We start from the raw sequence: 27,358 nt of genomic DNA, 5'->3' as shown, positions 1-27,358 counted from the left end.
TGGTCTCGATCTCCTGACCTCGTGATCCACCCGTCTCGGCCTCCCAAAGTGCTGGGATTACAGGCTTGAGCCACCGCGCCCAGCCGTCAGGCAGATCTTATAGGTTTTCTGGGCCCCTTCAGTTTCCAAGACAGTCTTAACATTGTTTTTGTGTTGTGGGGTTTTTTGTTTGTTTGTTTTTGAGACGAGGTCTTACTCTGTTGCCCAGGCTGGAGTGCAGTGGTGCAGTCACAGCTCACTGCAGCCTCCACCTTCTATGCTCAAGTGATCCTCTGATGTCAGCCTCCCACTACAGGTGCTTGCTACCATGCCTGGCTAATTTTTTTATATTTATTTATTTATTTTTGAGACAGAGTCTCGTTCTGTCGCCAGGCTGGAGTGCCATGGCACAATCTCAGCTCACTACAACCTCCACCTCCCGGATTCATGTGGTTCTCCTGCTTCAGCCTCCCAAGTAGCTAGGACTACAGGCATGTGCCACCATGCCCAGCTGACTTTTGTATTTTTAGTAGAGATGGGGTTTCACCACGTTGACCAGGATAGTCTTGATCTCCTGACCTCATGATCCACCTGCCTTGGTCTCCGAAAGTGCTGGGATTACAGGCATGAGCCACCGCGCCCGGTCAATTGTTTGTACTTCTTACAGAGACAAAGTCTCACTATGTTGCCCAGGCTGGTCTTGAACTTAAGTGATCTACCTGCCTCAGCCTCCCAAAGTGTTGAGTTTACAGGTGCAGGCCTTGGCACCAGGCACAGTCTCACTTTGGTAAACAGGAACGTCTAGGTTAGTTTTATATCACAACTCACAACTCCAAGGTGATTTCTCCCTCCCCACATAAGGAACACTACTGAATGTAGTGTTTACCCTGAACTTTGTAATTTTCATTCCCATACATGTCTTTTTGTTTTGTAAGTTTTTAATCAAAGTGTCATTTGCATTAGGTGCACAAATCTTAAATGTACAACTTAATGGATTTTACAAATGAATATGCCTGTGCAACCACCACTTGGATCAAGCTTGGAAACATGTCCAGAACTCCAGAAAGCTTCCTCAGGAAGTACCACTTCAATGTGCCACTGGTCTGACCTCTACCACACGGATGAGTTTTGCCAGCTTTTGGCCTTGCTAAGTGTGAAATCATACACATTATTCTCTTTTGTGTCTGACTTATTTCACCTGTAAGAGCCACCCTACTGTTTTGCATTTGTTCTTACTGCTGTGTGGAATTCTTGTGTGACTATGCCATAATTTATCCATCCTACTAATGATGGACATTTGGGTTATTTCCAGTTTGAGGTTATGATGAATACATAAGCATTCTTATACAAGTCTTTTGATGGACTTAATGGCTTATTTCTCCTGGGTATGTAACAAGGAGTAGAATTTGGGAGGATATTTACGTATGTTCAATAGTGGATGCTGTCAAACAATTGTCCAAAGTGGTTGCACCAATTTACTTTCCCACCAGCAATGGATGAGAGCTCTGAGTAATCCACATCCTTGATAGTACTGGTGTTGTTAATCTTTTAAATTTTAGCCATCCTAATGGGTATGTGGTATATGGCATTATGTTTTAATTTGCATTTTCCGGGTAATTAATAAGGATGAACACTCTTTTATATGCTTAGCAACCTTTGAATATTCTTTTTTTTTTTTTTTTTTTTTTTTTTTCAGAGTCTCACTCTGTTGCCCAGGCGGGAGTGCAGCAGTGGTGCCATTTCGGCTCACATTTCATAGCCATTCTCCTGCCTCAGCCTCCTGTGTAGCTGGGTTTACAGGCACCCACCACCACACCTGGTTAATTTTTTGTATTTTCTTTTAGTACAGACAGGGTTTCACTGTGTTAGCCAGGATGGTCTCGATCTCCTGACCTCATAATCCGCCCACCTCGGCCTCCCAAAGTGCTGGGATTACAGGGGTGAGCCACCACGCCCGGGCCTGAATCTTCTCTTTTATAAAGAACTAATCAAGTTTCAGTTTTAAAAAATTGACCTCCTTCCCTTTTCATATTGATCTACAGGAGTTAATTATGTAATTTGGAGGAGTTCCTTCAATACATATTGCAAATCTCTTTTCCTACTGTTTGTATTTCTTTTCGGTATTTCTTCAATGTCTCTTTTCATGAACAGTTCTTAATTTTTTTTTTTTTTTTTTTTTTTTTTTTTTTTTTTTTTGAGACGGAGTCTCGCTCTGTCACCCAGGCTGGAGTGCAGTGGCCGGATCTCAGCTCACTGCAAGCTCCGCCTCCCGGGTTCACGCCATTCTCCTGCCTCAGCCTCCCGAGTAGCTGGGACTACAGGCGCCTGCGACCTCGCCCGGCTAAGTTTTTGTATTTTTAGTAGAGACGAGGTTTCACTGTGTTAGCCAGGATGGTCTCGATCTCCTGACCTCGTGATCCGCCCGTCTCGGCCTCCCAAAGTGCTGGGATTACAGGCTTGAGCCACCGCGCCCGGCAATTTTTTTTTTTTTTTGAGATGGAGTTTCACTCTGCCTCCCAGGCTGGAGTGCAGTGGCGCAGTCTCGGCTCATTGCAACCTCCACCTCCTGGGTTCAAGCGATCCTCCTATCTCAGTCTCCTGAGTAGCTGGGACTACAGGCGCACCCCATCTTGCTGGCTAATTTTTGTATTTTTAGTAGAGACTAGAGATGGAGTTTCACCGTATTGGTCAGGCTAGTCTTGAACTCCTGACCTTAGGTGATCCCCCTGCCTCAGCCTCCCAAAGTGCTGAGATTACAGGCATGAGCCACCGCACCTGGCCACAGTTCTTAATTTTAATGAAATCCAATTTATCAGTTTTTTATGGTTAATGCTATTTGTGCCCTGTTTAAGAAATCTTTTCCTATCCCAAAGTCATAAAGATATTCTCCTATGTTTTCTTCTAGAAGCTTTATTTCCCATGCACATCTTCATACTCTAACTATGTGTATATGTCTAAGCATATACAATTTTTTTAGTTTTAGATTTCATACAATGTAGCACATATTCGGCAACTTATTCTTTGCACTCAGTAGTGTATTTGCCAGCTTAATCTTTGTTGATACATATAGCTCAGATTCATTCATTTTCACTGTAGCAAAGTTAATTACACTGTGTACATAGATCACCATGTATTTACCCTTTCTCCTGCTGATGGACATTTAGGCTGTTTCCAGTGATCATCACCATAAGTAATGCTTCTATGAACACGCAAGCACGTGCCTCCTAGTGTGAGAGTGTCTCTGAGGTATATGCTTCACAGACTAGGAGGCTGTGGTTTGGAAGCTGTAGAAACTCCGCACTTGGAGGGGGTGCCTCTGGGGCTGTTGAGAAGTAGGAATGGTGAGATAGACCAGTGAGTGGGTGGAGTGGGGGTGCTACATAATCCTGGCTCTAGGCCCAGACCCCTGTTTCAGCCAGAGCAGATTTGCTTTCATGCTTTATAACCTGGGGTTCTGTTTAACTCTTTGTTTGAAAAATCAGTTCTGCTTTTAAAAAATAATTTTTTTTTTGCCAGGCGCGGTGGCTCACGCCTGTAATCCCAGCACTTTGGGAGGCTGAGGTGGGTGGATCATGAGGTCAGGAGATCAAGACCATCCTGGCTAACGCGGTGAAACCCCGTCTCTACTAAACATACGAAAAAATTAGCCGGATGTGGTGGTGGGCGCCTGTAGTCCCAGCTACTTGGGAGGCTGAGGCAGGAGAATGGCATGAACCTGGGAGGTGGAGCTTGCAGTGAGCCAAGATCGCGCCACTGCACACCAGCCTGGGTGACAGAGTGAGACTCTGCCTCAAAATAATAATAATAATAATAATAACAATAATTTTTTTTAAACAAATGACTGTGTTAAGGCATTGTTCCCAAAGTGTTATAGGTTAAAAAAAAAAAAAAGAGTCTAGGTTTGGTGGCTCACACCTGCAATCCCAGCACTTTGGGAGGCCGAGACAGGCAGATTGCTTGAGCTCAGGAGTTCAAGACCAGTTTGGCCGACATGGCGAAACCCCACCTCCACAAAAAATACAAAAAATTAGCTGGGCATGGTGGCGCGTGCCTATAGTCCCAGCTACTTGGGAGGCTGAGATGGGAGGATTGCTTGAGCCTTGGAGGCAGAGACTACAATGAGCCATGACTGTGCCACTGCACTCTAGCCTGGGTGACTGGGGGACAATGCAAGACCTTGTCTCAAAATTTAAAAAGGATGAGCCCTTCAGCCTTCAGCCCCAACCAGTCTGCTCACCACTATCACTCACGTGCAGCCCTCCCTCTTCTCATCCTAGCTAGACTGCTTATTGGTGTATCCTCAGCTGTCCAGCTAATCGGCTTATTGATAGGTTGATTCATTGATGAGTGACCCTTTGAATAACTTGGCACCATCATCTCATATTTGTACATTGTACAGTTCACAAACCAGTTTCATAGCTATCCTTTGCTCCAAAACTGCCAACACAGAGCCTCAAGGATTATGTGGTAGAAGAATCACTATCCTCATTTCACAGAGGTGATCCTAGGTCTCGGGGAGATGAGGAGGCTTGAGGTCATGTGACTGGGTGCTGGCGGATCGGAACTTGGACCCAGGCCTTTGAATCCCGGCATTGTGCCCGCTCCACTGTTGAGTGTGGCCTGAAAACACGACCTTAATCCAGCCGTTAATTAATAACTAACTTGTGTGTTGGCCTCTGCAACTTACAAAGTTTCTTTTAATCTCCACAATCCTTTGGTGGCTGGATGTTGTTATAATTTTCCCCCAACCCGCCCCTTTGCAAAGAGGGAAAACTAGTGCTCAGAGGGTTGAAGTGTCTTATCCGAGGGCACACAACTGTGGCGACAGAGCTACACTCAGTACCCAGCTTCCAGCTTCCTTGTCCTCTGTTCCCTGTCCTCTGTTCCATCCCTCACTTTTCTTCCCATGGGCAGGCCCCGGAGATGTCTGAGCATGTGGGCTTTTCAGCCACCCTCCAGCAGCTTGAAGGCCTGGCTCTCCTGGGCAGGCCCCGGAAACGGCTGGCTCGGTGGTGCTGAGCCGCCCCTCCCATGAGGCCTTGAGTTGTTTTTCTTATCTAAATAAACTCTACACAAACATGGGCACATTACTCATGTGTGAGTTATTTGCGATAGCATAGCCCAGAGATGGGGAAATCAGTTCACACTGGAACTATGTCTCAACCTGGTCAAAAAACAAATGGGGAAATGGAGTTCTAGGCCCAGGGCAGCAAAACTCAAACCCACACCCCATCTCAAGCCTGGGGAAAACTTCTGCCCCGGTCACATGCTCTGTGGACCCCACTGGAGAGAAGACAGAACCCACCTGTGCCTGGGGAAGGATGTGAGGGAGCTCCAAGGGCTGGGCTGTCTCTTCCAAGGCGAGCCTCTCTTCCCACGGGCCCTCTTGAGGAAAGACAGAGACACGCCTGCAGAGCAGGAGATCTCTGCTTTATCCTCCGGGCTTTTGCAAAATGAGTGCTGGAATCCATACCTGGTCCTTCTCCCCACATTTAATTAGATTCCTTCAACTTCTGGACTTGGATCTTTCACCAAAAGGCCTTGGGATCAGGGGAGGGGCTTAAGGAGCTGCTATAGAAATGAAGACGTGTAACTTAGCTCAGTGCCTGGCAGGGACCGGCTGCTTTCATTATGGTTGAGGGGCAGTCGGCTGTGTGAGTGATGGGAAAGAGAGATGATGCTAAAAGTTGTTTGTCTTGGCCCACCATCACATACCTTCCCAAAGGCTTGCACACCCACTCTCTCAGGCGTGTCGATTACCTCATCATTTAGGTGAGGGCCTCTCAGAGAAGTTCTCTGATGTGCTGGAGATACCCATGGGATGTCAATCATAAACCATGGAATGTGGGTTTTGTGTTTGCAAAGAGCTCTTGGACACAGGATCTCAAAGGAATTCTTGACAGAGCTACAAAAAGAACCTTAGCCCCCTGACTCCTAGATCAGCAGATTTGGGTTCCAGAAAATGTTTCCAGGATGCCCAGCTCTCTGGATATGACTCACATTGGTCCCAAGGAATGACAGCACTGCACATGGCTTCTGCCCCAGGGCTCTGGAACTGCGCTGCTTGGCCCCTGTGGTCACAGGGATTCCTTGCTCCTCTTTACCAGCTTCAGACCAAGGGACTCGAGCTTGGAGAGGCTGTGGTTACTGTGCTGTGTGGGTCTTGTCCTGGAGACCCTGTGTGATTCATCTTTGTGTTCCCACAGGGACTGCCACTAAGACAGGGCTGGGTTAAGACCCTTGGATATTCTGAAAGATCAATCCTCCCCCATATGAAATTCAAAGAAAAACAATTCTAAATTTGAAAAAAATGCCACCCATCCATGTGGGCTGAACTCAAAATAGCTTCCTTCTAGAGATTTTGATTGCAAAATCCTGGATGAATGCAATAAAGCTGAACTTTTTTCCTTGGCCTAGGAGTGGGGCAAGGGAGGGAGGGGTTTTGCCATTGGTCTAAGCACCTACTTGCTCTGCTTCCTGAGTCATCCAGATTGCCAAGGGAGTCTTGTACATGGTAGATGTCAGCCCACGTCTTCTAAATTGAATGAAGTGTGCTCGCTTCCCAGAAGAGGACTAAATCCAAGCAGTAATGTGTTAAGGTATGGGGACAGAGTCTGAGCCAGCAAACACGCACACACACCCCCCCATGTGCGCACGCGCGCACACACGCACACACAAGCCCATGCAGGCACACAGAGGGGAAGGGGAAGGGGGGGGGAGGGAGGAGGAAGAGGGAGGAGGAAGAGAATGTGTGGGGACCCAGCAACCTTTCTCAGTTCCAGTTTAAATGAACAGCAAAATAAAAACATGTTGTTCTCTCTCATAATTAATAGATGTGCTTGGAGTTTCACCTCTTGCCAGGCCCCTCCCCTGGTGCTAACTGACCCTTTACAGACAAGGTTCTACAGAAGGATCAGCTACTAGCCCTGAACCACATGGCTGGAAGGCTGGGCCTGGAACCTTTAACTTCACGGAAGATGCAACTCCACAAAGGGATTTTAGAACTTCCTGTTGCAGCCCCAAGAAGATGAATGCATTTCTACCTAAAACGGGCTTAGATCTGCTTAAAAAAATAACAACAACGGTAAAAATACACTTAATGAATGTGTAACAAACCACAAAACCACAGAAAGTGGGGTTTGAGGGGGAGTGCATAATTGTGTGTATTTTAGACATTAAATTAAGGTAACATGGCCTCATTTGGAAAAATCTGAGGGGAGGAAGGAAAGCACCATGAAAATATGAGCTCCATGCTGGCTGGGAGTTCAACTCCACCGTCCCCAGTGAAGCGCCAAGGGTGGAGTGTTCCTTTGTTAGTGTGTGTGTACATTTGCTTTTCATTCATTCATTCAAATATTTACTGAGAGACTACTTTGTGCCAGGCCCTGTCCCAGATACTTGGCAACAGAGCCATTTATTAGATATAGGAGTTCCTGCTCTGGCTACTCACATCATTGGGAACAGAAATGATATTTTTGGGTTCTTGTATTAAACTAACTGCATGCTACCCAAGGGCAGCAGGCCAGGCTCTTCTCTTGTAGCATTTCTTCTACAAAGCACCCTGAAGTGTGTGCCCACAATGGATGCTCAGGCAATAGGCCCAATGTGTGTCCTGATGCCCTGATAGGCACTAGACTTCCTTTTCTCCTATCACCTCCTCTCCTGCTCTTATCTCCTAGACCTCCGGGGTGGCCTTGGCAGAATAAGGCCCTGAGAGTTTAGCTGATTAAAGCTGGCAAGAACTTGAGGTGTTACTCTCTCATGGTCATTTGCATCTAGTTATGGGAATTAGGTCAGAGCTAGGAGAGTCTCAAAGGCAAAGAGGTTTCAGCTAGAAGAATGACAGCTCCATGGCAGGGTGGAAAGAAGAATTCCAAGGCAGAGAAGAACTCAGTAACTGAGTAGCAGTGTCTGCAGTGGGTAATGAAAGGAGGGCACTGAGTCATGTATGTGCAGCTTGCAAGGCCAGTCCGCTCCCTTCATTTTACAGATGAGGAAGCCGAAACTAGGAGTGTAAACAGCTTGCAAGCTGGGAGCAGGTCCATTGTTAAGACCAGGCCCTCCAGACCCCTGAGCACTCCAGTCGGTCCATTAATCAGGTCCTTAACCAGGCTTTGAGAACTTCAGATAGGGTCAGGCACAGTGGCTCATGCCTGTAATCCCAGCACTTTGGAAGGCTGAGGCAGGTGGATCACAAAGTCAGGAGTTCGAGACCAGCCTGGCCAGCATGATGAAACCCTGTCTCCACTAAAAATACAAAAAATTAGCTGGGCATGGTGGTGTGTGTCTGTAGTCCCAGCTGCTTGGGAGGCTAAGGCAGGAGAATTGCTTGAACCTAGGAGGCGGCGGTTGCAGTGAGCTAAGACTGCACAAAAAAAGAACTTCAGATAGTTTTCAGGCAAAGAGACTCCTTCCCCAGGTTGTAGCCATCCTCTTCATCTGTAAGTGAAGTCAGCTCTGATAAAGGGCTGTGTATCATCCAGGACCATGCGCCTATGTTTCCTCTGGTCTCTGTCATTTCCTAGTAATTATCTGAAGGCAGTGAAATATGGTACAACTAAAACTGAGAAGAAACCATACAAGAAACAGCAGGATTGGGATCCAAGTCACCTAAATTTTAGCAGTTGGCACCTGAAACCAATCTTCACTTATATCTTTCCATGCATACACTACAGATTAGACCTATGACATCACCTGACCTAGTGGCAGGATGAACACGGGACTGAGAGTCTGCAGTGTAAGTCCAGAGGCCGAGTGTCAGTTATGAGACTTTGGGCAAGTCAGTTCATCTTTCTTTCTTTCTTTTTTTTTTTTGAGATGGAGTCTCGCTCTGTTGCCCAGGTTGGAGTGCAGTGGCCGGATCTTGGCTCACTGCAAGCTCCGCCTCCCTGGTTTATGCCATTCTCCTGCCTCAGCCTCCCGAGTAGCTGGGACTACACATGCCCGCCACCTTGCCCGGCTAGTTTTTTTGTACTTTTTAGTAGAGACAGGTTTCACCGTGTTAGCCAGGATGGTCTCCATCTCCTGACCTTGTGATCCACCCGTCTCGGCCTCCCAAAGTGCTGGGGTCAGTTCATCTTTCTAGGCCTCAGTTTTTTTCTTTTTCTTTTTCTTCTTCTTCTTCTTCTTCTTTTTTTTTTTGATGGAGTCTGGCTCTGTTGCTCAGGCTGGAGTGCAGTGGCATGATCTCAGCCCACCTCCCCGGTTCAAGTGATTCTCCTGCCTCATCCTCAGTAGCTGGGATTATAGCTGCCCATCACGACACTCGGCTAACTTTTGTATTTTTACTAGAGACAGGGTTTCACCACGTGGGCCAGGCTGGTCTTGAACTCCTGACCTCAAGTGATCTGCCCTCCTGGGCCTCCCAAAGTGTTGGGATTACAAGTGTGAGCCACCATGCCTGGCCCTGAGTTTCTTGATGATTAATCAATTTACCTGCCAAACATTGATTCATCATCTTTGATGTACTCGGGTACAGGTGTTGAGGGGAAAAAAGGCAAGACAAGGTCCCTGACCTTAAGGGGCTTAAAATCTAGTGTAATGGATCAGTTCAGTAAACAAATAAATGTACTGATGGGTATATGTATGAATTGGAATAGAGGTCTGAACAGGGCCGAGTGGGGCTCAGTCCTTCCCTGGGAGTCCGAGAAGAAAAGGCTTCAGGAAGGGGGTGATGCTCAAACTAGTCTTGAGCAGAGGAGGAAGTGTTCATCTGGCTGAAGAGGTGGCATGTGAGGACTGAAGGGATGGACAGGCCCCAGAAGGCAAGATGGGAGGGGCCTAAGCAAAGATACAATGGGTGAAAGAATCGGGAGTATTTGTGATTTTCCCGGAGAGAAGATGTGATGTGGGACATAACAAGAGGCATGCGGCCAGAGGTAGCGCAGGTCGCATCACCCAGTGCCTTCTATTCCATTTTGAAGGACTAGGGCTCTAGTCTCTGAATCTGTGCTGTCCACCAAGGTAGCCATTAGCCACACATGGCTACAGTGCCCCTGAAACGTGATCAGGCCAGATTGAGATGTACATGTGAAATACACAATGGATTGCAAAGACTTCATATGAAAAATAATATAAAACAGAGATAACTTTTTTTTCCCCCTGAGACAGAGTTTTGCTCTTTTTGCCTAGCCTGGAGTGCAATGGTGCCATCTCAGCTCACTGCAACCTCCGCCTCCCACGTTCAAGCGATTCTCCTGCCTCAGCCTCCCGAGTAGCTGGGATTACAGGCATGCGCCACCACCCCAGCTAATTTTGTATTTTTAGTAGAGACGGGGTTTCTCCATGTTGGTCAGGCTGGTCTTGAACTCCCGACCTAAGGTGATGCACCTGCCTCGGACTCCCAAAGTGCTGGGATTACAGGCGTGAGCCACCGCGCCCGGCAAACAGGGATAATGTTATATTGATTACATGTTGAAATGATAATGTACTAGATATGTTGAGTTAAATAAAATAAATTATTGTGGGGCACAGTGTCTGACGCCTGTAATCCCAGCACTTTGGGAGGCTGAAGCAGGTGGATCACGAGGTCAGGAGTTTGAAACCAGCCTGGCCAAGATGGTGAAACCTGTCTCTACTGAAAATACAAAAATTAGCCAGGTGCAGTGGCAGGTGCCTGTAATCCCAGCTACTTGGGAAGCTGAGGCAGGAGAATCGCTTGAACCTGGGAGGAGGAGGTTGCATTGAGCCGAGATTGCGCCACTGTACTCTAGCCTGGGCGACAGAGCAAAACTCCGTCTCAAAAAAAAAAAAAAAAAATTATATATATATATACATATATATAATTAAAATTAACTTCACCTTGTTTTTTCTTTTTTAAAAGTGGTCTCAAAAAATTTTTAAATTACATATGTCACCCCTATTATATTTTTATTGGACAGCACTGCTGTAAATAATGGCAAATCGCCGAAAGCATACTTTTTTATTTTAAAGCAAGAGAGATGCAAATTGAACTTGTGCTTTAGAATGCTCACTTTGGCAGCAGGTAGAGAACAGAGACAATTAGAAAATTATTGTAACAATTGGTGGCGAGCAGTGATGGGGGCCTGATGGGGGCCTGAATTAAGATGAAAGCTGGGTGTTGGGATGGTGAATTCCATGGCGCTTGGGGTGTGAGAAAGGCGGAGTCCCCAGGCTGCTGGCTTCTGTGACTGTAAATTTTGGTGGTGTCCCTATAGGAGGGAAGGTCGAGGAGGAGGTTCATGGAGAAAGATGACAAACTCAGTTCCGAACCAACTTTGAGTTGACTGTGGGCCACCAAACGGGAGGTCCAGGTGATTTGGTCTGACGTCTGAGCCTGCGGCTCTGGAGAGGAGTCTGGGCCAGATACTTGGATATGGGAGTCAGTTTATAAGGTTAGGTGAGACTCAAGGATGAGTGAGATCACTCAGGGAGAGGACAGAAAAGAAAAGAGGCAAGTACTTGGCTCTGAGGAACACCAATACCTACAGGAGAGCAGGTGAAGAGGTCTGAAAAATAGAGCCTCCTACTTCCTGACAACAATGACATCCTATGATCCCTCATCTCAGGGCAGGCAGCTCTCTGCTGGGAGGTCCTTCAGTGGAGCCTGGTTTTCATCTGTTGATTTCAGAGAAGACAAAATTCACAGCTAAAGCTGAAGCTTTCTGGTCCCCTTGAATGGAGCTATTGATGATGAAGTGAGGCAGTGAGAAAAGAATCTGCCCCAGGTGCAATGTCACTTTTTAAAGCTGATGTGGCAAGACTAAACTGGTGTAATCACTTTCCAGAGGGCCATTTGGTAATGGTATAAAAAGTAGAATTCTGCTTCTAGGGAATTATTCTTAAACAAATAATCAGGGATGTACACAAACGTATATACACAAGAATGTTTAAAACAGCACTTTTAATAATACCAAATAAAATTGGAAAAAACCTCACTGTCCAAGTGTGGGAAACTGATTTAATAGTTATGGTAGGCCGGATGCAGTGGCTCATGCCTCTAATCTTAGCACTTTGGGAGGCCGAGGTAGGCAGATTGCTTGAGCCTAGGAGTTGGAGACCAGAATGGGCAACATGGCAAAACCCTGTCATAAGTTAAAAATATAAAGAATTAACTGGGTGTGGTCGTGTACGCCTGTAGTCCCAGCTACTTGGGAGGCTGAAATGGGAGGATCACCTAAGCCCAGGGAAGTCAAGGCTGCAGTGAGCTGAGATTGCACCACTGCACTCCAGCCTGGGCAACAGGAATGAGACTGTGTCTCAAAAAAAAAAAAAAAAAAAATTAAATTATGGGAGGTCCATGTGACAAAAAGCTCTACAGACTTTCAAAACAATGTAGGAAATACGTATGTATTGACATAGAAAGATATTCACAATATCTTAAATGAAAATGCAGGTGAGTGCAATATGATTATTTCTAGTTAGTGGCTGTTGTTTGTCTTCATTGTGATTAAGAGCAAGGACTTAGGTCTAGCAGGCTGCCTGGATTGACTGGGCACAGTTACTCACTGGTCTGACCTTGCCATGCTCAGTGCCCTCTTCTGAAAAGGAGACGATAATAACATGAACCACAAGCAGTTGTGAAAACCAAACAAATGAATCGAATCCATAGAAGTGTTGAAAATGGGGCTTAGCACTTGTAAGACTTCAATAGGTGCTAACCTTCATTATTTTTTAAAACATCGTTAGTGAGATATAATTTACATATCATACATTTCAACCATGTCAATCAGTGGCAGGAAGTTCTCATGGGCTGCAGATGCTGGGCTGTAAGTAAGGTGCAGAGTATTCCAGATGCGATATTATTGTAAGAGGTCAGGATTCTGCTCTTTCTCCCGTCACACACCCAGAGCCTGACTACACTGAAGCACTAACAGGCCCTCTCTGAAGGCCAGCAACATCTTCACACCTGATCTGAGAGTGCAAATCACCATTGTCTCCTTCTCTGCAACTCTACAACCCACGTTTCACACACTGGAGACACCTGACACTGCTTTTGCCCACATTTTTTTTCCTTCTCTCTCTCTCTCTCTTTTTTTAGATGGAGTCTCGCTCTGTCACCAGGCTGGAGTGCAGTGGTGCGATCTCGGCTCAATGCAACCTCCGCCTCCCGGGTTCAAGGGATTCTCCTGCCTCAGCCTCCCAAGTAGCTGGGACTACAGGTGTCCGCCACCATGCCCAGCTAATTTTTGTATTTTTAGTAGAGACGGGGTTTCACCATGTTGGCCAGGGTGGTCTCAATCTCCTGACCTCATAATCCGCCTGCCTCAGCCTCCTAAAGTGCTGGGATTACAGGTGTGAGCCATCGTGCCCGGCCTCCTTCTCTTTTTAAAATCTGTTTTTTCATTGGGTTATAACTCTTATACAGTATACCCTATTTCCTTTTACAATTTAATTTTTTAAAGTCTGGCCCAATATACATAATAAAATTTACCATGTTAACCATTATGAAGTATACAGCACAGTGGCATTATGTATATTCATCCTTGTTCTGCTCTTATCACACCATCCACCTCTGGAACTCTTTTCATCTTGCAGAAGCTCTGTACGCATTAAACACTAACTCTCATCACCTCTTACCCAACCCTCTGGAAACCACCATTCTACTTTTTGTCTCTATGAATTTGTTTATTCATTTATTTTGAGACGGAGTCTCACTCTGTCTCCCAGTCAGGAGTGCAGTGGTGCAATCTCCGTTCACTGCAGCCTCCGCCTCTAGGGTTCAAGCTGTCCTTGCACCTCACCCTCCTGAGTAGTAGCTGGGATTATAGGCATGCACTACCACACTCGGCTAATTTTTGTACTGTTAATAGAGACGGGGTTTCTCCATGTTGGTCAGGTTGATCTCAAACTCCCGACCTCAAGTGATCCTCCCGCCTTGGCCTCCCAAAGTGCTGGGATTACAGGCATGAGCCACCATGCCTAGCCTGAATTTGACTACTCTACGTATCTTATATAAGTGAATTCATAGAACATTTGCTCTTTTGTGACTGATTTATTTCACTTAACATGGTCTCAAAGCTCATTCACACCGTAGCATGTGTAAGAATTTCAATCCTTTTGAAGGCTGAACGATCCTCTATTGTATATCTATACCATATTTTGCTTCTCCATCTGTTAATAGATGCTTGGGTTGCTCCCGCCTTGTGGCTACTATAAATAATGCTGCTATGAACAGGGGCATACAAATATCTGTTTAAGTCCCTGCTTTTAGCTTCTTTGGGTATATGCCTCTGTTGATTTTTTTTTTTTTTTTTTTTTTTTGAGATGGAGTTTCGTTCTTGTTGCCCAGGCTGGAGTACAATGGTGCTATCTCAGCTCACTGCAACTTCTGCTTCCTGGGTTCAAGCGATTCTCCTGCCTCAGCCTCCCAAGTAGCTGAGATTATAGACATGCACCACCATGCCCGGCTAATTTTGTATTTTTAGTAGAGACAGGGTTTCACTATATTGGTCAGGCTGGTCTCAAACTCCTGACCTCAGGTGATCCGCCTGCCTCAGCCTCCCAAAGTGCTGGAATTATAGTAGTAAGCCACCGTGCTGGGCCTCTATACCTCTGTTGATTTTTAACGTAAAAATAACACGCCTCTATTATTTTTAATGTAAAAAAAATTAAAAAATAATTTAAAGTCATACACTCTCACTGCATTTGTACAACTCTATTTTCATTTCAATGCATCCTCTTTGGTGACTGTTCATATACAGGTATTTTTCAACGTAAATGCTATTATAATGAACCAACAATTTTCTGACTACTGTTTTTTAGGTCGACATTGCAAACAGAACCATAGACCATGGGCCTAAGCCAAAACTGATTTGTGACTTTATTATCTTGGAAAATAGGAAAGGGAAAACACAGCGACCTCTGTAAACATATATATGTACATACAAGATGTATGCAAGGACAGAAACATATGAATTCAGAGAGGAAACTCACACAACATGTACTTAAACAACTGGTGCTGGACTTTGAAAGAATGAGATATGAACAAGACCTCAGAGGCACAGGCAGAGACATCTCACATGCACACACACGTGAATCTCAACAACACCCCTGTATGCCTAGAGAGTGCAACACACCAGGACACACATAAATGATAAAAAAATAAACTCATACACACACCTCACACCTACCAGGATCTTCTCCTGGCCCCCAAACTCCCGTACTGGCAATTTCTGAAGGCTGGGAAGGAGATCCTGCAAGAGAACTCAAAACAGCTCTGTGAACCCTGCCCTGGGCTCCAAGTGCCCGCCCACAGGCCTGTCCCATGCTCCCAGCTCAGCCTTGGCCCCACGCCTGGGTCTGTGCACAGCCTCAAGTCCAATTCACTGCCCCAAATCTTTCCGAGTCAGACCTGCTCCCTCTCAATACTTTCCTTGGACAGTACCTGTATCCAGCTCCTTCTGTCATAGTCATTCTCCCAGGGACACTGTGTAATCCACACCAGAAATTCTGCTGTGGGCTTTGGGGGCATAGGGACCCACACTGGGCTGGCAGTAAGGGGCCAGCAGTCCACGGCCAGTCAGCCTTGGGCCAACAACAGCTGAACTGCCTGCCTCTCTGGTCCCTCCTCCATAAAGCAGCAACGCAACAACTAACTTGTAGACACTGAGAACTTTAAACATGACCACATCCTTGAAGTCCCAAGCCCAGTCCTGGCATAGAGCAGCCTCACAAATGGTGTTAATCTCCTGCCCTCCATTCCCTAAGCTGTCAGATAGGGCAATGCCTAAGCCTGCATGTTTTAGGGGTTGCTGTGAGACAGGAAATTTTTAATAATTTTGACTAAGTTCTCCACATGTAAGATATCATGATCACCGAACTGAATAGTACTGGAAGCCAAAGGTTGTATCTTTTGAACAAACTGAGAACAATTGGTCTATTGACTAATGTATGTTGAACACTTTGTGATGCTGTAGCTCTAGAACAGTAGGGTAAAGTTAGCCACGCTCCTTGGTTACGCACATCAATCATACACACTTAAATGCATTCATTTATTTTCCCTCTTTAGCCTCATCCCCTATTCTCCCATACATCCAACTGAGACATCTATTCTACTCTGTTCAATATGTACCATTTTATTCCTACTTTATTTATTTATTTAGAGACGGAGTCTCGCTCTGTCACCAGGCTGGAGTGCAGTGGCATGATCCGGCTAACTGCAACCTCCATCTCCTGGGTTCAAGTGATTCTCCTGCCTGAGACTCCCAAGTAACTAGTATTACAGGCTCCTGCCACCACAACCGGCTAATTTTTGTATTTTTAGTAGAGATGGGGTTTCACCATGTTGGCCATGATGGTTTCGAACTCCTGACCTCAGGTGATCCACCTGCCTTGGCCTCCCAAAGTGCTGGGATTACAGGCGAGAGCCACTGCACCCGGCCTGTTCCTAACTTTTTTATTATGGTAAAATATACATAATGAAATTGACCATTTTAACCATTTTAAGCGTACAGTTCCATGGCGCTGACTGCATTTACATTGTTGTGCAACCAACTCCACCATCCATCTCCAGAGATTTTTCATCTTCTTCCCCTGAAACTCCATACCCAGTAAACAACAATTCTCCCTCTCCCCCTGGCCCCTGGCAACCACTATCTCCTTTCTGTCTCTAAGAATTTAACTATGCTAGGTACCTCTGTAAGTGGAACCACACAATTTTTGTTCCTTTGTGGCTGGTTTGTTTCATTTAGCATAATATTCCCAAGGTTCATCCACAATGTATCATGTGTCAGCATTTCCTTCCTTTTAAAGCTGAATAATATTTCATTGTATGGGCCAGGCACAGTGGCTCACGCCTGTAATCCCAGCACTTTGGGAGGCCGAGGTGGGCGGATCACGAGGTCAGGAATTCAAGACCAGCCTGGCCAACATGGTGAAACCCCATCTCTACTAAAAATACAAAATTAGCTGGGTGTGGTGGCACATGCCTGTAATCCCAGCTACTCAGGAGGATGAGGCAGGAGAATCACTTGAATCCGGGAGGTGAAGGTTGCAGTGAGCCAAGATTGCACCACTACACTCCAGCCTGGGCAATAAGAGCGAAACTCCATCTCAAAATAAATAAATACATAAATAAAATGTAAAAATTCCATTGTATGGCTACAATATATCTTGTTTTTCCACCCATCCATTGATGGACACTTGAGTTACTTTCACCTTTTGACTGTTGTGAATAATGCTGCTATGGACATGGGTGTGGAAATACCCTGAGTCCCTGCTTTCAGTTCTTTTGGGTATATCCCCAGAAATAGAATTGCTGGATCATATGGTAATTCTGCTCAGTTTTTTGAGGAACTGCCATACATACAACATACCATTTTCCTCAGAGGCAGCACTACTTCACACCTTTACCAGCAATGTGCAAGGATTCTAATTTCTTCACATCCTCTCCAACATGTTATTTTCTGTTTTTTAAAAGCTAATAGTTGGCCAGGCATGGTGGCTCACACCTGTAATCCCAGTACTTTGGGAGGCAGAGGTGGGAGGAATCACCTGACATCAGGTGTTTGAGACCAGCCTGACCAACACGGAGAAACCCTGTCTCTATTAAAAACACAAAATTAGCCGGGTGTGAGTGGCACATGCCTGTAATCTCAGCTACTCAGGAGGCTGAGGCAGGAGAATTGCTTAAACAAGAGGCACAGGTTGCAGTGAGCCAACATTGCACCATTGCACTTCAGCCTGGGCAACAAGAGTGAAACTCTGTCTCAAAAAAAAAAAAAAAAAAAAAGAAAAAAAGAAAGAAGATAATAGCCATCCTAATGGATGTGAAGTGGGTCAATGTGTATCTTTTTATTTGTATAACTTCTTTCAAAATATATGTAATTATTTTGTGTATATGTAATTTGCTTTACATAGTAGCATTATGCTATTCATTTCCCTCTGTGTCTTACTATTTTCTCTTGGAACTATGTTTAAGTTCTATACATTTGTTTTGTGTACATGGAATTCATTGCTTCTCACTTTTGCATAGCACTTTATGGTATGCATGAATCACATCCATGTATATTGAGAACCTACTATGTGCTTGTGCCAAGCTTCCTATATGAGTGATTTAATCTGATTCCATACAGCAATCCTAAGAAGGTGTTGTAATTATCACATTTTATGGATGAGAAAACTGACACACACAGAGTTACGGAACGTGCCCAGAGTCACACAGCCGGAAGTGGAAGAGGTAGAAGTTTAACCCAGGTCATTCTGGTGCCACAGAAGAGCTCACACGTGTAAGGTATTACAAAGAGCTATAGATAGAGATCTGACTGTAGACAGAGGCTCTCAGGTGAGGGCACTCTGATGAAAGTTCTAGTCCTGATTTGGCTACTAATCTTCACAATGCAAATCACCTTCCTTTACAGACATCACTTTCTGTCTGTGTAAGATGAAGATGATTTTATACACTTTTTCTAGATTCACTACTTGTTGATTAAATACCCTTTAGCTAATGGGAAAATAATCAGAATTGAGGTCAGGTGTTTGTTTCTTTCGTGTATTTGAAGTGGCCCACCTGGGAGTCACTCCAAATATGTGAAAACCACTCAAAATACAAGAAAACCCACCTCATGAGGTGAACTGTTCATAGGATGGACTATTCCCAGGGAAACAGAGCCGCTGTTTCCGTTTCCATCCCACCTCTCTTGAACTTTGCACTTACCATGATGAAAAACTAACCGGGCTAATGTTTCCCTCCCAAGAACAACCTCTGCAAAAGCAGGCCTGGGTGGGCCCCAAGAGACCAGGTGCCAGAACAGAGTTTTATCCATCAAGGGTGGCCCACCCATTCACTGCCCAAAGTCAAGATCAACAGAACATGCAGGGTCTTCTCAGCACTGAGAAGAATCAGTTCCTCAGCCCTCCTCAGAGCTTTCTGAAACTGGACTTAGTGCCCCAGTGGAGGAACCTCTCTTGGAGAAACAGGCCTGAGGAGAAATAACTAGCCTAGAAATGGCACTTCTTAGACTTGCAGGTGGGTCCAGCACTATTTTTCTGCATGCACAGCTGTTCCTGTCACACAGATGTCAGCAGGGGAAGCGCAGGGAAGCGTGGTTCTGCCGCACTAACTAGCTGGCTGCCTGGTGATTTCTTCCCCTCAGGAAGATGAGAGGGCTTGAATGAGGGCCCCTTCCAATGCCATGATTTTAGAGGGTGAAGTACCTGTCAGGTCCTTCCACTACATGTAATCCTCAAATCTCTCTGAGGCTCTTCCTCCACAGTGCAAATCGCCTTCCTTTATCAGACATTGCTCTCTGTGTAACATAAAGGACTTGAACTAGAGGAGGACAGTTACAATGCTCTTTCTGGATCCACCACTCTGCACAGTGAGAACCGTTTACTCCATTCTTAGAGCAGAGAGAACAGACGCTCCGCGAGGGGAAGAAGAGAAAGCCAGCATTGGAAGCCAGGCCAGTCACTGATGGATACTGAGCCCCTTTTACTTTCTCTGGCTACCTCTCAATGGTTGGACTTGTTCAGGTTAAGATTAACATTTTACTGGACGATGATGACTGCAAGGTCCCTGTCCATCTTTGCCCACTCTGTCATATCATCCTCATCCCCACCCTTTGATGCTTCTCTAGGCTGTGAATCCCTTGAAGACCTTCGTCTTTTATTTTGGAAGTTCAGGAACTGAGTAGGAGGGCTGCAACATAGAGCTGCTCCGTCAATGTATGTTAAACTTATCTGACCTCCTTTCACCACTTTTCATGGCATTAACAATGCAAACCTTTTCACATGAGCTTCTCATAGCCACCCTAGGAGATTGCGAGGGAAGCTACCTCTAGCCCCATTTTACAGGTGAGCAAATAGTCCTTGCAGTGTTACAATAGTGTGCTTGTGTAGAGAACTGTTTTGCAAAGAGCTCGATCAATGATGTCTTCTTTGCCTTCCGTGACCCAGGCAGCTGGGTGCAGTGTCAAGATCGAAGACTGAGGCGTCAACAAAGTATTGGGTTCAAATTCCAGCTCTGCCACTTGGAACCCTGAGTAAGTAATATAATCTCTCTGTGCCTCCGTAAACGTGAGGCATAGGAACATCTACCTCACCAACCATTGTTAAGATTGAATCAGAGGCAGGCGGGCTACCTGGAAGAAAGCAATTAATAAATGAGGATTGTGTCATCCTTGTCTCTCTTGAGGGACGGGAAGAAGAGAGTGAAACCTAAGACCACAGCGGCAGGGCGTTAACAGGAGGACCAGCAAGCAACGGAAGTCAGGTTGACAAGCCTCAGTTGGGTTTCAGGGATTCTCCTTTTCAGGCGGGTATTTAGGAAGAGAGAGGGTGAGGAGCACAACGCCCTTCTGCAGCAGCAGCTGCGGACTGGCTTGTGGGAGGCGGTTCTCTGGGGCAAAGCAAGGGCCCCTGCCGCTTCTGGGCTGACTTTGTGGATTCCGCCACACCTCACAGGGCTTTGTAACTCCCCACCCACTTGAGGGTTTGCAGATAACTTTTTTTTTTTTTTTTAAACAAGGGGGGGGGGGGGGGTGGGGGATTCCTGCTGTTAAAAACAAACAAAGGGCTTAGACACCGGCTAGTCAACTGCGGGAGGCAGCAGCAAGAGAAAGGCCAAGGGCCCTGGAGTAGCTCCTTAAAGCCGCCGAGGGCCCTGCGGCCAGACGCCCCTGAATTCTTTTGGTGGGGTGAAAAGCCCCGGAGCTCCCCAATGTGCCAGTTGGTTTGTTGTTGTTTTGCTTTTTTTGAATACACAAACTCTCCGAATACTCTTGTCTTGCCCCACTTTTTTGTGAGTTCATTGCTCTGGAAACAAAACTCTTCCATTTACTGGGAATTATCAAATTTCCGATCTTTCTCTATCAGGAGATCCAGCAACACCGTGTTATGTAAATTTCTTCCAAAGATAAATTCGAAAGCACCTCCATTCATTCCTTCAAGAACTCAACAGATGTCCTTGAGGCTCATTTTCTGCCGGGCACTCAGTTCAGAAGGCTCAAAGGATCCCTGGCTCCAGCCATTGTCCAGGTTGTCACTGGTGTCCCCAGCTCTCCATTTCTGAGGACCCACTTCTCCCCCCCACACCCTCCTCCGCACACTTTCCCAAGGCTCTCGGCCGGTGTGATCTCACCAACGAGAGAATAAAAACAGCCCAGGGGCGCGGGCGCGGGCGCCGGCGCCGGCCAAGAGCCTTGACGGGGATCAGCCAGCGCGAGGCCAAGTGCGGGCCCCAACTTCCTGGGCCCGGGCCTTCCGCGCGCCCCCTCTCGGGCTCGGGTCCTCTCCAGGGTGCACTCCCGTCCGGACGGCGCTTACTTGCTGCGAGTCCAACCCTCTCCGGCCCGCAACTCCAACCGAGCCGCCCAAGTGTGGACTCCGAGAGCGGACGCCTCGGGCCGCGCTCAGCCCTCCCGCCCGAGGCCCCTCTCGCCGCGCGTTTCCCAGGACTTCCTCCCCGCGCCCGCCCGACTTCAGGTCGGGGCCGCGCGGGGTCCCGCGCGCTCCAGCCAGGACTGCCGCCGCCCGCGTTGCCCACGTGGGCGTGCTGGGCGCGGGGTGGTGGCCGGCCGGCCGGCCGGCCGGCCGGGCGCCCTCCCCGGAGCAGGGGGCGGGCAGGGCGCCCGCGGGAGGAGGTGGCGGGGCGCAGGGGAGGAGGCGGAGAGCCCCGGCGGCGAGGGGGCGGTGACAGCGCTTGGAAAGGAGGCTGCACGCGGATTTGCATGAAACACAGACTGGGAGCGGGCGGGAGCGGGAGCGCGGCGCACGCCCCGGGCCGGCCCAGCCAGCGAGCGAGCTAGCGGCGAGCCGGGAGGACTAGGGTGGCGAGGCGGCGAGGCAGCAGAGGCGGAGGGATCTGCGCATCAAAGCTAGCAAGGCGAGCGAAGTTTGGCCGGGGGTTGGACTTTCCTTCCCGGAGGCGGCACCCAAACAGCTACCCCGTGCGGAAAGCCAAACTTCTGCTGCCACTTGGAGTCTCGCGGCCGCCACCTCCGCCCCGCGTTCGGGGCCTTCCCAACCCGGCACCGCTGCCGTCCGCCCGCCCGGCCGCCCTTCTCTTCGCCGTGGGAGCCGCTCCGGGCGCAGGGCCGCGCGCCGAGCCCCGCAGGCTGCAGCGCCGCGGCCCGGCCCGGCGCCCCAGCAACTTCGCCGAGAGTTGAGGCGAAGTTTGGGCGACCGCGGCAGGCCCCGGCCGAGCTCCCCTCTGCGCCCCCGGCGTTCCGTCGAGCCCAGCCCCGCCGGGGGCGCTCCTCGCCGCCCGCGCGCCCTCCCCAGCCATGTCGTCCATCCTGCCTTTCACTCCCCCGATCGTGAAGCGCCTGCTGGGCTGGAAGAAGGGTGAGCAGAACGGGCAGGAGGAGAAATGGTGCGAGAAGGCGGTCAAGAGCCTGGTCAAGAAACTCAAGAAGACGGGGCAGCTGGACGAGCTGGAGAAGGCCATCACCACGCAGAACGCCAACACCAAGTGCATCACCATCCCCAGGTGGGGGCCCGCCCAGGGGACCCGGGGACACGCCGACCCGGCCCCCTGGCACTGCGGGGCCGACCCATTGGGGTTGGAGACGGGAAGAGGGAGAGAGAGGGAGACTGTGTGGGTGCGTGTGTGTGAGAGTGGGAGCTAGAGCGCGGGCAGGAAGGGGGTGGGGGGACCCCAAACAAAACCATCTCTGCATTTGCAAAGATCAGAGCCCGAGGCTTCCACACGGCACTCTGGCTTCCAGACCTCACATTCCCTTTCCACCTCCGGGAGGGGAGAGCGGGTTGTTGCGGGACTCGGCCGCCCCCACCCTGGGGAGCTGGGGCTGGAAGTTGAGGCCCGCTTTGTTCGGCTCCGCGGGCCGGAGCCCCTCCTCCGCCGCCGCCTCCCGCCCCCGCGGCCCGCGCTCGTGGAGGTGGTGGTGTCTTTGCGTTTCTTTTCTTCAGTCCGGTCTCCCCACTTTCCTCTACAGGAATGCGGTCCGTACAGCTGGGGCTGTGGGTGAGGAGCGGGAGCCTCGTGATTGACAGATTCCTTCTTCGTTCTTTCTTTGCCTTCGGGATTAGCATTTTTATCGAGTATTTTTAGACTCGGTTGTGCCAGTCTCCCGCCCCCTGAGCACGCACGCACTTTGGTTGCAGTGCAATGCTGTGACTTCCAAATGGGAGAGACAAGTGGCAGAAAATAGGGTCTTCTCCCCCACCTCCCACTCCCCATCCCGACTCTTTTGCCCTCCTTTTGGTCCAAGAGATTTTGAGTTCGTGCAGAATGAGGGAGAGGGGCGGGCTGGAACCGGGCAGATAACAAAACACACCCCAAAGTGGGCCTCGCATCGGCCCTCGCATTCCTGTAGAGCCCTCCTTCCCAAAGCGCGCTGCCATCTGTCTGCATCTCCTTTATCCTTCCCGTTGCGCGCTAGCTAGGTCGGGCGGGAGCCCACAGATGGCTGATAGAAAGGGTCAGTGACTTCTCTCCACTCCCCCAGGGCCTTCCTTAGCTTAGCTGTGCCTGGCTGGGAATTGGGGGTGGGGATACCTTGACTTCCTGTCTCTACCTCTCAGCCTCCTTCGATTCTGAACCAAGGGAGAGAGTGTGTGTGTTGGGGGCTGGCTGTTTTGGGGGTCCCAGGCTGCAGAGGAATGAGTAGAAAGCACCAGGGACTGTAAGCCAAAAAGGGGATTGTCATCCCTGCCCCTGGGCCAGGGTGGACTCCATCCTTGGCCACCTGCTTGGGGCAGTTGTACAAGGGCTGCCAGGCGAGTCAGGCAGGCACAAAGCAACATCTGTCCACGGGAACCCAGGGCAGGCCTCCCCTGGAAATAAATGCCACATATGGTGGGAGTGCAGACTTAAAATTTTTTTTTTTTTTTTGACTGGGTGGATCCAGTCAATAAAGGGGGAGGGAAGGCGGTGTGCTGTCTGGGGAAGTCGCTGGCCGTGTGATCGGGAGCCAGAATTGACTTCAGAGGAGGTGGTGTGATGTGATGGTCAGAGAGACCTGGGATTTGGTTCCAGCTCTGGTTCTTAATTCTTCTGTATTCCTTCGGTGGGGGTGGAGAGGGTAGAGTGGGAGGGGTCTGCCAAACCTACCTTCCTCTTATCTGACTGGGTGCATTGAAGACAAGTGCTTTATGCATTGAAACAGGAAAAAAAAAATGATATCAATTATAAAACAGGCAGCTGTGAAAAGTGTTTCACAGTTTACAAAGCATTTTCACATGGTTTTCTGAGGTCCTCAAAACAAGATAGAAAGCAAGCAAGCAAGCAACCAGCCCTGGAAAGTAGATAAGGTTGTTAGGCTTAAGATTATCACATTTTTAAAGCAGAGGAAACTTTAAAAGAGAGAGGTGAAAAGGCTTGAGTTGTAGACGTGGGATTCTGACAGAATGTGCTCTTTCTGCGGACCCATGCTGCTTTATACTTTGAAGATCCTGAATACATTCTTTGCTGAATGCTAAAACTGTGTTAGCTTGGGGAGGGCCCTGTGGATCTTTGTATGTGCGGTTGCTTCTTTAATCTTTGGGCTGGTGATCGCTTGGCAGAGAGGCCTTGCTTTCCCTTGCCTTGGTAGGAGTTTGTCCTCTGTGGGGCCATACCTTTGGCCTGCCTTTTCCTCTTCCAAAGTCCTGCTGAGACTTTGGAAGCCTAAGACATGTGAACGCTTTGGATGATTCTGAGGGTTCAAGCCAACCTGCCCTGTGGCCTTCTCGTGACTTTGTTAGGACTGAGGCATCTTCTGCCTGCCTGGATAGGACTGAATGCAAAAGCAGATTTTTTTTTTTTCATCTTTTTTTTCAGTTAGGGAAACCCAGTTGCTTGGGTGGATCCAGACAAAATGGATTTTCATCCTTGGATTTTGTGCCCACGCCTCTGGGTCACCTTGTGTCCCTTGGCAACAGCTGCTGCTGTTTTGGTCGTGGGCAGAAAACTAAAGGCCACGTCTTGGGGAGGTGGCTGGTTTGGCCTTATGCTGGTGATATCGATGTGTCTGCTAAGCCCCATAGATTGCAGTGTTGCTTGTCAAATTGTCTGCTTTCACCACAACTGCCTTTTAGTTTGGAAAGTAGAGAAAGGAAAGCGTTTAACTTAGTCATTCCCCCTGTGTGTGGGGGGTTGGTCACTGGATGCTTAAAAACACTCTGCAAGATCTGGACTCTGGGGTTTAAGGAGCCCTCAGTCTAAGGAGATTAAGCCAAGTGTGTTTTGGCTAATATATAATCACGAGCTGCAACAGCAATATTTGGCAATTAGAGCTGTATACTGGGGACTTCCAGACCACAGGCTTGCTTCTCTGTGACACCAGCTCTAATTTGTTTCAATTATCAGGGGAGCTGGAGTGATACACACTTACCGACATCAAGAAGGTAAAAGAGATTGGTGCCGAGGAAGTGGTAAGAGCTTCATTTAGATACACCAATAAAGGGGCTGTCAGGATACTCTGAGGTCTGGCAGGATTGACAGAATTTACACAAGTTTTGTAACAGCCTCTCATGCCTCACCTGCTTGAGTACCTGAGTAAAGCTGCAGGTATCTTCCTTGCCAGTGTATAAGAATGGAATCAAAGCATTTGCCACTGAATGAGAGTTGGTGTGTGAGCGTTATATGAGGAATAAGGAGCTCGGCACACTTAAAACTTAGTTTTCTGGTAGACACTGGTAGCTTGTGCTTCCACCAGGGAATCCATGCCTTGGCCTCGTTGTTGGGAGCTAGACCAAGCTTAAAGCATTGCTTGTTCGGAAGGGAATTTGGGCTTTCATGTGTCAGAGCACCCAGTCCAGTGGAAAATTGGAGGATTGAAGCAAACGCTAGATCTGACACACAGCATCTACTCCCTCCGTGTGAATCTGATCTTTTTGTTTTGGAAGCAGATTCTTGCCCTGTTGCCCAGGCTGGAGTGCAGTGGCCTGATCTTAGCTTACTGCAACCTCTGCCTCCCGGTTCAAGCGATTCTCGTGCCTCAGCCTCCCGAGTAGCTGGGATTACAGGCGCCTGCCACCACGTCCAGCTAATTTTTGTATTTTTAGTAGAGATGGGGTTTCACCAGGTTGGTCAGCCTGGTCTTGAACTCCTGACCTTGTGATCTGCCCACCTTGGCCTCCCAAAGTGCTGGGATTACAGGTGTGAGCCACCACGCCCCACCGAATCTGATCTTTTACTGTTGCCTCCTCTTATTATCTCCTTGAATTTTGCCAGGGTACTCTCACTTTGAGAAAGGAAAAAGATCCTAATCTTTAACATTCTTTTTCCAGATTTCTGGGGATAGACCTATTACCAAGGCTGTAGAGGCCTCCCTCTTCTCGGCTGCAGCTCAGAGCACCATGTGGCCCATTGGAAGCAAGCCCCCTTCCAGCTGCTAGGGAGGTAGTCCCTTGTCTCTTTGCTCTTGTTAACTTTGATTAGGGGAGCTCCACGTAGGGCCTGAGAAGAGGAGGTACCTGCAGGACAATAGGTAGCTGATGAGGGAACTGACTCAGCTGCAGCTGAACCTAGGAGCCACTTGATGTTCCCTGGGAACATTTAGAACCTTGGAACATGCTGCTTGCACCTGGGAGTGGAATGTTTGCAGACAGCCCCTCTGTTGAGAATTGCCAGTCAAATGTTACAGGGCTGGATTGTGTTGATTTATTGATATTTATTGGACCCCTCCCATGTCTGAGTCAGTTTTTTAGGTACCAGAGGAGGATATAGAGACACGTTTGAAAAGTTCCCTGCCTGTGAGGAGCTTACACATCAGTAAGGGAAACATTAATAGGGCATTATTTGAGTACCTAACTGCTATCTCTTTCTCATTCCCAGTTACCAGTAGAAATATGAGATCTAGTATGGATGATTTTTGATGGGGCCGGGCGTTGATGTGCCTTTTAAATATTGTAGAAGTCACTATGTTCGAAAATAAAATAATGACAGGCATCTGTTTTCTCTGGAAAAAAACACAAGATTCAGGTCCTGTACCTACCGTTCTACTACCTGCAAGGATTTGGGAATCCACTTAAGTTTCACAGCTTTTATGTCTGCACCTGTAAAGTCAGGATGAGATAAGTCCTGTGGAAGTGTTTTGTGAACCAGAGAACTTGACAGGTATGTTATGTTTAGCCTTCGTTCTGCATCATTCATTCATTATTGAATTATTCAGTCCTGGATTGAGCATGTACTACAATGACCCCAGAAGGGTCCCTGTACTCCAAGAGCTCCCTGTCTAGAGCGGGAGACAGACTTGCTCAAAGGTGTAGCATGAGCTGTGGCTGAGGAATGTACTAAGTACCAGCAATATGGAAACACAGTGAATTCTGTGAGAGGAGGTGTAGACAGGAGGAGAACCCATGAGAGGTGGAAAACTAAGAAGGGGACAAGAGTTATCCAAGTGAAGGTTTTTGGACTGCAGTATGATGTTGGGAACTTTTTGGTACATGGGGATAGTTCCCTACAAGAATGAGGACATCTTTATCCTCTGTCTTTTACTAAACTGTGTGCTGCTATAAATGTGTTACCTTGTAA

At 47.9% G+C, this 27,358-nt stretch overlaps 1 protein-coding gene across 2 annotated transcripts in view; it reads left to right on the top strand.

Annotated features, from left to right (window-relative positions):
* Nucleotides 1-21,947: 21,947 nt before the first annotated feature.
* The window catches only part of SMAD3 (SMAD family member 3), a 130,212-nt gene continuing 124,801 nt past the window's right edge, over nucleotides 21,948-27,358 (top strand). Inside the window, exon 1 of one of the 2 annotated variants that reach the window (XM_003901094.5) lies at nucleotides 21,948-22,369. In XM_003901094.5, the coding sequence (XP_003901143.1) occupies nucleotides 22,164-22,369 (206 nt within the window). In that variant the 5' untranslated portion in view covers nucleotides 21,948-22,163. The remainder of the gene's footprint in view (nucleotides 22,370-27,358) is intronic. The other variant, XM_017961630.3, reaches the window with a different exon arrangement.

This window comes from Papio anubis, chromosome 7, assembly GCF_008728515.1.
Source record: "Papio anubis isolate 15944 chromosome 7, Panubis1.0, whole genome shotgun sequence".
Classification (NCBI taxonomy): Eukaryota; Metazoa; Chordata; class Mammalia; order Primates; family Cercopithecidae; genus Papio; species Papio anubis.
This window is presented reverse-complemented; position numbering and strand designations above follow the sequence as displayed.